The sequence below is a fragment of the Primulina huaijiensis genome, chromosome 15 (genome assembly GCF_012295235.1).
Source record: "Primulina huaijiensis isolate GDHJ02 chromosome 15, ASM1229523v2, whole genome shotgun sequence".
Classification (NCBI taxonomy): domain Eukaryota; kingdom Viridiplantae; phylum Streptophyta; class Magnoliopsida; order Lamiales; family Gesneriaceae; genus Primulina; species Primulina huaijiensis.
The window spans coordinates 15919183-15933772 of NC_133320.1; the positions used below are offsets into that span (position 1 = coordinate 15919183).

At 37.0% G+C, this 14590-nt stretch overlaps 1 protein-coding gene across 1 annotated transcript; it reads right to left on the reverse strand.

Moving 5' to 3' along the window:
- Positions 1-3382: 3382 nt before the first annotated feature.
- LOC140958213 (probable sulfate transporter 3.4) lies at positions 3383-8328 on the reverse strand. The gene is made up of 13 exons (XM_073415587.1): positions 7880-8328; positions 6662-6710; positions 6360-6567; positions 6037-6208; positions 5678-5743; positions 5460-5573; positions 5273-5389; positions 4917-5043; positions 4543-4829; positions 4269-4459; positions 4104-4189; positions 3899-3975; positions 3383-3766 (listed from the first exon to the last, which is right to left on the reverse strand). Exons 1-13 carry the CDS (start codon positions 8237-8239, stop codon positions 3629-3631), a joined length of 1992 nt encoding a protein of 663 aa, XP_073271688.1. The 5' UTR covers positions 8240-8328; the 3' UTR covers positions 3383-3628.
- Between the last annotated feature and the right edge of the window lie 6262 nt (positions 8329-14590).

The following is a 14590-nucleotide window of genomic DNA, read 5'->3' on the forward strand; positions in this document are numbered from 1 at the left end:
CTTGTATGCTTATATATGTGAGAACCACGATTTTTAGACATGTAATTATTTATTTATTTATATACATGTATAAGAATGTATTTTCGAGTTATGGTAGCACTGTAAAGGAAATTTTTGCTCAACAAAGAAGCTAATAAATTCAATGCAGTCTAGGTACGTCATGAACATGTACAAGAAAGCGGTCTAAATTCAAATACCCAGTCCCATAAAAATTTCGAAAATTGCATATACTTGAGGACCAAGTTTTCAAATTTTGGTAAGATAATAGGTATAGAAGAATTATGTCAAAATTATGAAAAAATATCAACTGAATGATTTTTACATTACCACATATAAATACCTCTCCCTTACTCTCAAAAATTAAACCTTCAAATTCACTCTATGTTTCGAAAATCCTCTCCCAAGTGCTGCAGCATTTTCGAAGATTTTCAAAGCGAAGTTCTCTCCATTTTTCGAGTGTTACGTTCAGGCCAAGTGTCTTTCGAAGTTCAGAATACACTATCTTATATTATGAACATCATGTCCAAACTTAAGCCAAATTCAACGGTTAGTTTTTCTATATATTCTTCGCAAGGAAACAGCTGAGATTTTAGGCGATAATAATAAACCTACGTTTTTTGTCTATAATCATGTTAAAACGGATATCAAACATGATCTCCACCGTTCATAATTTAGTTGACGTAATTTTGAACGTAGTGTGAAAGTTTAAGCTCAATTTAACAATTCAATAAGTCGACAAGATTCCTTCAAGGTGGCTGATTTTTCGATCAAAGTACTATTGCATTTAGGAAGTGCCTTTTTGCGTGATTCTTCGGTGGTTTTAGATTATTCAAGCATTATTAAAGTAAGTGGGCTTGTTTTAAAACAATAAATTTTATTTATGACTTAGTTCGTTTTTGAAAGTTTTGTCAGACCATTTTTATTCTTTTTCTCTTTCTTGTGATACGATACATTATGTTTTGGTAATGTGGGGATTCATTTGGTATGAGTGGAAATCTCAATATACGATAAGTTTATGGATCTTACACGGTGAGATTGTAATCGTTATATGGTATCGCCCACTTAGAGGAGTAAAAATTAGGGATTGATATCAATAAACAATGAAAAATACAGGAATCTCAGTGTCTAGGTGCTTACATTTATGCTTATGATATATGTTATATGAATTATGTTATGCATGATATGTTATTTCGAAGATAATGTGTATTTGTTATATATGTGCTCGAGCGGCCCCCGCTTACTGACTGACGACCATATCACTCACCCTTATTCTCCCTCCCATATAAGTCTGAAGATCAGATAGATGAAGAACATGACCAGTTTTGGTGCTGGTGATGGACGAAACGACAAAAATTTAATGCAGTTTATATCCGTGTTAAGTTTTATTTTATTTCTCGTTGTAAACGCTTCCACATATTTTTATCATTTTTAGAATTTATGTTGTAAAGACAATTTTATGATTGATTGTTAGTAATAAACATGTGTAGGAATATTTCTTTTTCGCAATCTTGATTTTGATGTTAGTAAAACTTGTTATTTTGTTTCTTATGATTTATCGAAGTGCGCAGGAAACTGTAACTGATCAGGCTTCGAACTGATCAGTTAACCGAGCCAAAACTGAAGCTTTCGAGAAGCAAACTGAAAGTGCCAACTGATTGCCCAAACTGAATCTATACAACTGAAGTATCAAAGACCAGTTCAATTGATTGTCCAGCTGACGGACATTTCAGCATAAGACCTTCAAAAGCCCGGCCAGCTGATGAAGTGCTCAACTGATGAAGAGCCCAGCTGACCAGTTCAACTGAAAGAGAGAAATCAGTTCAACTGACGAGTCAACTGATTTCACTAGCCCAACTGAAGATCAATTCAGATGACCAGTTAGGAGCATCAGTTAGGAATCAATCAGTTGCAGATCAAGACAAGCTTGCCTAAGTGGATTCCAGTTACGCACAATGATACAAAAGCAACTGTACGATCAAGGTACAATAATGGACGTTGCAGCAACACTTAAAGACAAAATGTTCCAGCATAGATGTCGGAAAAGTCAAGACACGAATCTCAAGGAACGCATTCAAGCTGCAACAGATACAATTATTGAGTCTCATTGTACGATCAGTTTTCCTCCTATAAATAGAAGATCAATGAAGACCAATATATACGAAGTGTGTGAAGATACAGAGTAAAAGGGCACGCATACATATCAGCTTACAAGAAGCAATCAGCCCAGAGGGAACACTTTATTGTGTTATCAGCTTAGATTAGAAGTACAATTGCCTCAGTGTGTGAGAATACTTTCGTGTTGTACTGAGAGATAGTTCTCACACACACACACCATCACCACTCAAATGTAGTCTTGCACAAAGACAATAAACTTGTGTATGTAGTCTTTGACACACAGACATTAAACAAGTGTTGGCTGGAAGGTGTTGCCTTCAGTTTAGATTAGGAGTTCAATCAAGGCAGTAGGGTAAGTCCTAAGCTGAGTGAGTTTGTACAAATCAATTGTTTAAATCAAAGTCTTCTAGTGGATCCTACCCGAGGTGGTAGAAGGGGTCACGTAGGAGCAGCTGAAATCTCCGAACATCCATAAACATATCAAGTGTTATTTAACTGTTTAACTTTTGTTTTCAAACTGATTTGATCATATAGAGCATCCGTCAGTTCAGTTTCCATCATAACTGAACTGATGTATGCCAACAACTGATTCTCTTAATTTTCAGTTATCCAATTGCACAATATATAAAATATATCAGTTCTTCTTAACGAATGATTACTTCAAGTTTTTTCAGCTTGGTTTAATGCCAAACTTGATCTAATTCATCGGTGTAAACATTCATAGAACACAAGCTATTACAGCTCATTGATTCATTGTGTTGAAAGCACCTCAAGGTGCCGAGCACACGATCCATCAACATGTTTTTAGTTTATACTATACTACGAATGTGGTTGTTTTCAATTGTGTGGTTTTAAACAACGTCAGTGTCGACTAACTCTGAGCACGTGGCGTGACAATATAAATATATTTTTATTTTTTAATTAAATGAATTAAATAGTTGACCTGCACGAATAGCTTATGCTATGCGATGCGCTATTTACGCCAGGACAAAAATGCTACGGACCAACGCTATGCTCTTTAAAAGACTAGTATAGATTAAAGGGTGAAACATTCGTTACGTATATCAACCATTAGGTCCCTTGTATTGTTAAAACTTGGTCTTGATATTGTATCTTTAAATTTTTTACAATTTTATTCTTCTGTTTGAATTTTTTTCTTGTGAGAGTGCTTACGTACTGTTGAATGTTTTAACAATTGTTAGTATCGTATCACTACTTCCACGGAGAAAAAACTGAAATTGATTAACAAATTACTAAATCTTTTGCAAAAACTTTTTGCTCGTGTAACATTACAAACAGCTAAGATTGACATTAAATTACAAGTTGTAGATTCAACAGTTTGATTCCATACAAATCTTTTGCAAAAACTTTTCTGAGTTCCTATATGATGCAATGAATAGGATATAGTACACTTAATTATTCTAGTGGAACTTCTCTCAATCAAGCCTAATCCTGCTCAATCCCTCAACTTAATATTAAAATAAATGGTGTTAAAGCCATTTTCAGAGGCTAATTAAGCTTTCCATGAAGAGGAAATATCAACAACTGCTTCTCCAACTGTTAGGTAAAGCCCTTCCATCTGGAATGAAGCCAAAACATTTGACTGATGCAACTTTTCAACTACACTTCCGACAGGGTTCGCGAGCACAAGCTGCACAATGAGATCGAATGGTCAGCACAACTTTTCTACTACATTAACTAAATGTTTAGAGAATGATGTAAAAGATTGAAATTTTGGTAGAGATATTTGAAACTAATGGTTATGTGAGGTTTTATGGTGTACCTTAAGTGACCGTTTATCGAGCATCTTTCGGAGTTCGTTGATCATGTCGATACCACTCGTGTCGATTGCTGTAACAGCTGAACAAGAAAATACAGTATCATGTTACTATAAATTGAAAGTTAAGTGTGGATATTATCAGGTGTTGACAAATCAGGAAAATTAGTAAATTCACAGGTAGCAGGATCAAAAATCTGTCGAGACTAACCTGTCATATCAAGAATCACAACTTTCATATTGCTTTTGTTGTTCGATGCCAGCAACTCTTCTTCTTCTCTAATCCATCTCAATATCCTGCAGTTCAAGAGTTATATGCTGGCAATACCGTTTCATTTCAAGATTTAGGAGAAAAAATTCTGAATCCGCTTCTGACCTTTCATGTAGGTAGGTAGTATTGGCGAAGTAGATCGGAGACTCCACCGAAAGGATAAGAAAACAAGGAACTCTCGCAGCTTCTCTGTATCTGCTAAGGTTTTGATATATTTGGGTTCCTGGAATGTTCCCTAGAACCGCTGTGTTTGGCCGTGTTACGTGCAACAATATCTTGAAAACCGAGACTCCAACCTGATCGAGATTTAAGTTTCAAGAAAAAGGGCTCAATGAAAATCAACTGAAGTTATTTATGAAAGTTACAGTAGAGAGCTTACTGCTATAGCGAGACCAGCAGGTACTGAGATGAATAAAACACCAAGAAACGAGCACAAGCAAACCACGAAATCGAGTTTGTCGACTTTCCAGAGGCGAAAAGCAGCCTCGTAATCCATTAGTCCTATAACAGCAGTTATGATAATTGCCGCTAAAATGAGATTGGGAGTGTAATGGAACAGGGGCATGAGAAATAGCAGTGTCACTAGCACGGAAGCGGCCATTATTACATTGGACACTACAGTTTGTGCTCCAGCATTGTAGTTTACAGCAGATCTCGAAAATGATCCTGGTAAAATAAGATGGGTTTTTTTTGCTGCTATGAGATTTTATCCTATTAGGGCTCAAGAAAATGGATTTGAAATGCGAAAATTACCAGTGGTAACATAGCACGAAGTGCACGAGCCTGCTATGTTCATTAGGCCTATTGCCACCATTTCTTGATTCCCATCTACTTGGTAGTTTTTCAGAGAAGCAAATGTTCTTCCCACTGCAATCCCTTCCTATAGGTGAGGAGAAATAAAATTAAACAAAGCACACGACTCGACTTGAAGCCAAGGCCTATTAATTAGAAAAACAACAGCTCTTACATTCAGACTGTTTGGTTTGTGCAAACTTACAATAAAATGTATTTTCATCATGAGTATAAGCTCCTTTGAAACCGTAAAGAACATACAAGTTCTCTAAGTTTAATGCAAATTATGTATGAAGATCTTTACACAAAGAACATACCGTGAGAGACAGTATCCCGGTTATAATTCCAGTTTTGACAGCAAGAGCCAGATGGGAGCCACTAAAGAATAGCATGTTCAAGGAAAGTGGATTCAGACCCTTGGGCAAGTGACCAATCTGGAAAAGAAAGGCTCGTTAAAATTTAAGACAAACCAGAAACATATTCGCATAAGCATAAATTTCTTACCGTTTTGATCTGTTGAGCTTTAGAATTAAGGCAGACGACCAGTATGGTTGATACTATGACGGATGCTAATGGTGCAGCTGCCGATATCCAAAACAATTTTGGTTTTCTCATGCTCTGCATTCAATAATGAAGTTTATGATAACATTTTGAAATGTATTTTGAATCACAGGCCAAAAATTTATCGAAGAAAAAAGATTTAAAATGAAAAAAAAACTCACAATTTGTCTTGCAGTTAATAACAAGACCAGGAAAACCATGGCCATAACAATAGTCTGCCAAGACCACTGCAGAAATGAAATAAAATCCTCGTTAACGTGTTATATTCGAAGATTAAGATTAAAAAAATTAGTTGCATAATTTCCACCAAAGAAATTGGAATCACAACAATTCTGCCAAGTATAAGAAGGAAATTTTGTTGTCCAGAGAAGGGTCACTGCATTTTGGAAAACGACATTTCCATAACCCCTGTGGTGTCTAAGAAATAGATTACTTATGCAAAGGCACTTTTTATGAAACATGGTTTTGGATTGATCTTTGACGTAAAATTTCAAACATTCATCTTTCCTAAAGATCGTACCTCATTCTTGTGATGGAAAACAGATGATAAAACGGGAATGAGCTGCATTTTTGCTGTAAAATGGACTATTCCAAGCATCCCTTTTAGCTGTTGCAAAGAAACAATGACTGCTGCTCCAGCCATGAAGCCAACTAGAGTTGCCTTCGAAAGAAAATCAATAACAAATCCTAACCTGTAAATCACATCAAATTTACTCGTTAGGACATCAGACAAAAAATGAATATTTTCTTGAAACATCCATATTCTGGGGCGAACAAAGCGAAGTGAAAAACAGAACAGGCAGCCCCTTGGACTAAATTCTTTGATGCTCCGCGGTAATATACCTTAGAAAACCAAGAGAAGACTGGAACAGCCCAGCGAAAAACGTTGCAGTAAAGGCCAGTTGAAGGTAAAGAGTTGGATCTTCATTGTAAGAAACAACTTCACTAAGCATCGTTCCCATCACAAGAGAAGCTATTGAGACGGGGCCAACAGCTATATGTCGAGAACTCCCAAGAACTGAATATATCAGAGGCGGCACAAAACTCGAATCTGCTCAATAACAAGTTTGTTTAAAATGATTATTATGTGATTTCAATGATAAAATACAGTTTGATTCTTGAAATGTTTGAGGTTTGGTACATACATAGCCCAATGATGGGTGGCAAATTTGCTAGCTTCGCATAACAAATACCCTGTGTAAAAGACAGAACACATCATCCAGAGTTTAATGAAGGATCCCAATCATTACTTACTTGGATATAACGTAACATTTTTATTCAGAAAATATATATAATCTAGAAAATATTCATATTATCATGAACAAAATTCTGTGACTGACTTGACCAATTAGATTTCCAGGAGGGACATTTTTTGCTTCATAAATCAAAATATAATCACCATTGAATTTATATTTGAAAGTCTTGGAAGGTCGGAATTATTAGCTAAAAATTATAGAGTGGACGTGGAATTATGTCAAGGGGTGAGTAAACTCTTTCTAGATTAGACAAAAGTTGAACCAAAACTTTTTTATGACATAATCAAATAGGGAAAAAAAATCAAAAGTTTCATCTAAAGTTATTTTTAAAAAAAAACCAAAAAATATTTTTTTTAAAAAACTTTGGCATAATCCATCATACGAGAGAAAATTGTAGTTTTGGTATTTCACTCTTATTTTTTAGCGATTTTGGTTTTCTATACCAAATTTCAATCTTAGTAAAGTTACTACACACGTCGGCATAGCAACATATTATATCAAGGTTACAATCGAAAATGACTAAAAGTGTAAAAAAATGAAGCAAATCTACCATGCTAAGATTGAAGCCTGACAACATAATGATCAAAATTATAATTCTCCCAATAATTTAATAACAGATAAATATTATCAAGTCATCTCTTGTGGTCAGATCGAATATTTTGAAAGGGAATTTTTTAGCGTGACATAAAACTTAATATATTTTGATTTCTCTAGGTTGGTAGGATAGCCAACGTGCACGTAAACTTCTTGAATTATAACCCTGTGCAGATATTCTTCTGTTTTCTGATATAAACATGAAAATTATTATTATTAGGCCAACTCTATTATGAACACATATAATGCAATCACAACTTCTGCACAAACTGATTAAAAACTAATGTTTTAAAGGCTTTGGTCTATGTTACTTATGAATAGCACTCTCATACATTATATATAAGATGTTCGGTGAACATCTGAATTCAAATCGAGAGCACCACTCTCGTTATAGATAGTATGACCGGTTTTAAAGGGATAACATAATCAATCAAAACTTAACAAAAATTCACCTTTTTTAAAAAAAAAAAAAAAAAGAATCACATTTTGATTTTTTTTAAAAAAAGTTTGTACCTGTGGGATCGCAAGGCTTCCAATAGTGAGCCCAGAAACAACATCCGATTTCAGAAGCTGGAAACTGTAATTGGGTGCCCACTTGAAGATAGGGAACATAAACTGCAGCCCCAGAACCAACTTCCTGTACCACGTTTGATCCTTGAACTTGTGGAGCGGGTCGTCCGCGAAGAAGATCTCCAGCAGGCGGTGCCGGAGTTTCTGCGCTGTGGTTCTGGGCGGCGGCAGGCACACTCTGTGCACTTCCAACGGTGGTTGTGGCACCGAACCGATGCCTGCAGGGGTGGCGGTTTCTTGCATCAATGGTGGTGGGGCTTCGAGGTCTGAAAAATGTTCGATTCTGTTTGAATTCAAGCCCATTTTTGTTGGGATTGAGTGGTTTTTTCTTAAGGGAAAAAACAGTTAGGGGATGTTAAACTTTGGTTTGGGAACTCTGATGGATTTTGGCAACAATCTTCGAGCCTTTTTATAGTGGCAAATATCTTGCATGGACTCTCTCTATATAAATATAAATATAAATATAAATATATTTTTAATTTTTTTTTTTTTTTTGGACAAGTATATTTTTAATTTTTAATTTAATGTGGAAGGAACACAGTAATAAATATATTTACCAAAACAATTTTGGTTGCCAAAACACTTTATTGTGCACGCGTGTTGATTGTGATAAGCTCTTCAGAATGATATATAACAGTTCAATTATATGGGAATGTGTAGAGGTGGTCGGTACGGTATACTGTACCGAAATCTCGGATACCATATACCGTATTGAAAATACCTGTATGAGAAAAATGATATCGTTATCTTTCCGACTTTTCGGTATACCGAAAGTCGGTATGTCGAAAAATCGATACGATATCGGTAAAATACCGTCATACCTAAAATATATATAAAAAAAATGCATTCTCTTGTAATTTCAAGGCCAATGATTACCAATAATTATCAACAGCAACATGTGTATGGAGATCCAAGACATCAATTAACACCAATAAACTTCAACCGCAACATGTGCGACTTCTTCATCCGCTATCTTTGCAACAATTTCTGAGGTCATGTGATTTCTGAAGCCTGTCATCTTTTCAACAAGTCAATACACAGCATCCAGTTCTCTAGCTAGCTGTAAGGTTAGGCTATAGAGATAAAACTTCTCGACAGTTTAAATTCTCAACTATGAGTCGAGTTGCTTCACTGAACTTTAATTTGGACTATTCTAACATGATGAGTCCAAACAGAAGTTAAATTCTTTATTTTTGTACGGTATCGATATATATCGTTTTATACCAAAAAAATATATATTTTTAATTTATATATATTATTTCGATATTTCGGTATATATCGAAAATTTCAAATTTCATACCGTTACCATACCAAAAATTTCGGTATCGGTACCATACCGTACCGAAAATTTTGTTATACCAAAAATTTCGATAAATTCGGTATTTTTCGGTACGGTAACCTCGGTATATCGAAAATTCGGTATTTTTTCCCACTCCTAGGAATGGGTCTTCGATCGACCAGATCAGTGAAAAGTTGTTATTTTTAAATCAAAATTATTAATTTTTATAATAAATATAGATTAGTCGATATATCTCAGTTCTCACTTGTTGGCTATTACACCCCCGAAGCGATGCCAACCACGATGATAATACCCAATAATTGCGGAATAAAATAACTAACAAGAACACAAAGATTTACGTGGTTCACCCAATATAGGCTACCGTCCACGGAGCACTGCAACTTTTATAAATGGAAGAAATATTACAACAAGCGTATACACCAATACACTCAATATTTCTCACACTCCCAACCCGAGTATACCGAGAAAATAATTTCTCTAACTCACACAAGAGAATTCCCGCACTCAAGAAAAAAATACACTCTTTTTTCTATACACTCTCTATTTATCAAAGCTGAAAAGTTTTTGATTTTGGGATACAATAACTGAAGGAATTGAGCTCTATTTATAACTAAATTCCTTCATTCAATTTTGTAAACAAATCGATGTGGGATTGGGAAAACATGTTTTAATATTATTTAATTTAATGTGTGCCCCACCCCATAATAACTCACCTAACAATTCTCCCACTTGAAGACTTGATTTCAATCATGTCTTCACACCATCATTGCAGCAGCTCATATATCTCCATTTATACCTGCAGTCCAACTGAAGTTGAACATAACTTCAGTTTGTCCATGGTTACCGTCTTCGTGAGCATATCGGCTGGATTTTTACTTCCAAGAATCTTCTTCATCATCAAGACTCCATCTTCCAGCACTGATCTGATGAAATGGTACCTAACCTGTACATGCTTTGTCCTAGCATGATAAACAGGATTTTTTGCTAAATGAATAGCACTCTGACTGTCACATTATAATGTGCTATCTTCAAGCTTCTGACCCAATTCCTCCAGAAATGATTTCAACCATATCATCTCCTTGCTAACTTCTGTAACTGCAACATACTCAGCCTCAGTAGTCGAAAGCGCAACAATCTTTTGCAGCTTAGACATCCAGCTTACAACTGTACCACCTAATGTGAACACATATCCAGTAGTACTGGTCCTGCCATCCAGGTCACCACCCATATCGGCATCGACAAAACCCTGTAAGCCAAATTTTGAACTCCTGAAGCATAAAGAACAACTAGCAGTACCTTTCAAAGACCTGAGAATCCACTTAACTGCTTCCCAGTGTTGCTTTCCTGGATTACTCATAAACCTGCTCACAACTCCCACTGCGTGTGCTATGTCTGGTCTTGTGCACACCATTGCATACATGAGGCTTCCGACAGCAGAAGCATAAGGAACCTTATTCATATAAGCCTGCTCCTGCTCCGTCGATGGTGATTGTGCTTTGGTTAGTTTGAAATGACTTGCCAAAAGAGTACTCACAGATTTTGCTTCATTCATATTAAATCTGCTAACCACCTTTTTCACGTACTCTTCTTGAGATAACTTCAAGAATCCATTCACCTGGTCTCTAAAGATCCTCATTCCAAGGATTTGCTTTGCAGCACCCAAATCCTTCATGGCAAATTCCTTTGATAAATCTTTCTTGAGTTTATCAATTTCTTCCAGACAAGCTCCAGCTATCAGCATATCATCTACATATAGCAGTAGTATGATATAAGAACCGTCAAACTTTTTCACATAACAGCAGTGATCAGCTTGACACCTTAGGAATCCATTTTCACTCATGAATCCATCAAACTTCTTGTACCACTGTCTTGGAGCTTGTTTGAGACCGTAAAAGCTCTTCTGAAGTTTGCACACCATTCTCTCTTTTCCCCGTACTTCAAAGCCCTGTGGCTGCTTCATATAAATTTCTTCATCTAGATCACCGTGAAGAAACGCAGTCTTTACATCCAACTGCTCCAAATGTAAGTTTTCCTTCGCCACTAGTTCAAGTACAGTCCTGATAGTGGTTAATTTAACCACCGGAGAGAAAATCTCGGTGTAATCAATTCTTTCCCGTTGTTGGAAGCATTTTACAACAAGTCTTGCCTTGTACCGCTTGCTACCATCATGCTCTTCTTTTAACCGGTACACCCACTTGTTATGTAACGCCTTTTTGCCTTGCGGAAGTTCTGTCAACTCCCACGTCTGATTGGATGACAGTGAATCTATCTCATCTTCCATGGCCAACTCCCGTATTGCTTCTTCATAGGTCTCCGGTTCACCTTTGTCTGTCAGCAAAATATAGTGAAGTGCAGGGGAGTATCTATCAGGTAGTCTAATGGTTCTCAAAGATCTCCTGAGTTCAATCACCGGAGTTTGTGGGTCATCATCTTGTGCAGTTTCTTCTTCATCTTCCTGGTTACTGGTTTTCGATTCATTCACAGGAATGTTTGTCAATGGCACTTCATCAGTCTTCTCGACTTCAGGACATTCATCTCCAGCTCCAATGCCTGACTTGTCCTTGTACAGAAGTTTCTCATTAAATATTACATCCCTGCTCCGAATGATCTTCTGATTTTGGTCATCCCAGAAACGATAACCAAGCTCATTATCTCCATAACCAATAAAGAAGCACTTCTTTGATTTCGGAGCAAGTTTTGTTCTGCTTGCTGAATCAATATGAACATAGGATAGACATCCAAACACTTTCAAGAAAGAAAGGTTTACTTCTTTGCCGCTCCAAACCTCTTCGGGTATTTTGTAATCCAATGGTACCGAAGGTCCTCTGTTGATCAAATATGCTGCAGTGTAAACAGCATCAGCCCAGAATGATTTTGGCAATCCAAAATGCAATCTCATGCTCCTTGCGCGTTCATTCAAGGTCCTGTTCATTCTTTCAGCTACACCATCCTGTTGAGGTGTACCAGGAATGGTTTTCTCCATCTTGATCCCGTTCTGTGCACAATATTTCTTGAACTCATCATCTTCATATTCTCCACCATTGTCAGACCGTAAGCACTTCCCCTTCAAGTTGGTCTCATTTTCCACCATGGCTTTCCACCTTTTATAGGTCTCGTAAACATCAGATTTATTTTTCAGAAAATAAACCCAAACTTTTCTACTCGAATCGTCAATGAATGTGACATAGTATCTCGAGCCTCCAAGGGATGTCACAGGAGATGGTCCCCATACATCAGTATGAACCAGCTCAAACTTTGCTGCTTTCGGTTCTCTACCGCCTTTTGAAAAGCTCACCTTCTTCTGCTTTCCAAAGATACAGCTTTCACATAGTTGGTGTTCAACAGTCTTTAATTCTAGTAACTTTCCTTTTGACACCAACATCTTCATTCCCTTCTCACTCATGTGTCCAAGTCTATAATGCCATAGACTTGAATTGGCTCCAGCATCTACAGCTGTTAATGTGTCTCTGCAACTGGAAGTCATATATAGTGTTCCAGTTTTCTTTCCTCGAGCAACAATCATGCTCCTTTGTTCACTTTCCAGGAACCATCACCGAAGGTCACATTGTGGCCTTCATCATCGAGCTGTCCCACCGAGATCAGATTGCGTGTCAATTTTGGTACATGCCTGACTTTGTTGATTTTCCAGACAGATCTATTCGACATCTTCATCCGTACATCACCCATACCAACAATTTCCAAGGGTTTTCCATCAGCCAGGAAAACTTTTCCGTAATCGGCAGCGATGTAATTATCAAATACATCACGATCACCAGTGGTATGAAATGAAGCTCCCGAGTCCATAACCCAAGAATCAACAGGGCTTTCCATGGATAATAGCAGAGCATCATGTACTTCATCAGTGACAACATTGGCATTATTCTTCATTGATCTGCAGTTCTTTTTCAGGTGACCAGTTTCACCACAGCTCCAACACTTCATATTCTTTTCAAAGAGGTTTTTGTCTTTTCCATTTCTTGACTTGGATCTACCGCGCCATCGGTTGGAACTCCTTTCACCACTCCTGCCTCTTCCTCTGTTATCAAGATTTAGAGCAGATCTCGATGATGTTGCTTCACCCGAGTCTTTCCTGCGAACTTCTTCAGCAAGGATTTGATCTCTAACATCATTGAGTTGTAGTTTCCCTTTTCCAACAGAGTTGCTAACCGCTGCCCGCATCGGTTCCCAATTGTCTGGTAAAGACGCCAGAAGAATAAGTGCTCGAATTTCATCATCAAATTTGATGTCCACCGATGTCAGCTGGGAGACAATCGTGTTGAATTCATTTACGTGTTTTGCCACCGAAGCACCTTCTTCCATCTTCAAGTTGAATAACTTCTTCATGAGATGTACTTTGTTGTTTGCTGATGGCTTCTCGTACATGTCTGATAGAATGGTCATCATCTCCTCCGTGGTTTTGGCCTCCGCCACGTTATGCGCTACGTTCTTTGTTAGGGTCAATCGTATGACACCTAAAACCTGTCGGTCAAGGAGCTCCCAATCATCATCCTCCATTTTTTCCGGTTTCTTTCCTGATAGAGGTTGATGCAGCTTCTTACTGTACAGATAATCCCTTATCTGTAACCGTCAGAACGAAAAATCTGTTCCGTCGAACTTGTTGATTCCCGGTCCCGATCCATCATCTCCGGCCATCACTTCTCTAGCCTTAGCAAAAATCTAAAAAATCTTTTCTGATGTGGAAGATCAGACAAAGCTGCAACCACAGAGCATACTCAGAATTCTTAAGAATTTTCACAACAAGGCTCTGATACCAGTTGTTGTGTATTACACCCCCGAAGCGATGCCAACCACGATGATAATACCCAATAATTACGGAATAAAATAACCAACAAGAACACAAAGAATTACGTGGTTCACCCAATATAGGCTACGTCCACGGAGCACTGCAACTTTTATAACTGGAAGAAATATTACAACAAGTGTATACACTAATACACTCAATATTTCTCACACTCCCAACCCGAGTATACCGAGAAAATAATTTCTCTAACTCGCACAAGAGAATTCCCGCACTCAAGAAAAAAATACACTCTTTTCTCTATGCACTCTCTATTTATCAAAGCTGAAAAGTTTTTGATTTTGGGATACAATAACTGAAGGAATTGAGCTCTATTTATAACTAAATTCCTTCATTCAATTTTGTAAACAAATCGATGTGGGATTGGGAAAACATGTTTTAATATTATTTAATTTAATGTGTGCCCCACCCCATAATAACTCACCTAACATCACTTATATAAAACAGTGAGATCATCTCACATGAGACTTACTAATTTACTCGTACAAAATCTCTTAGTACATATATTTTATGTTTTGGGGAAATTATATAAAAT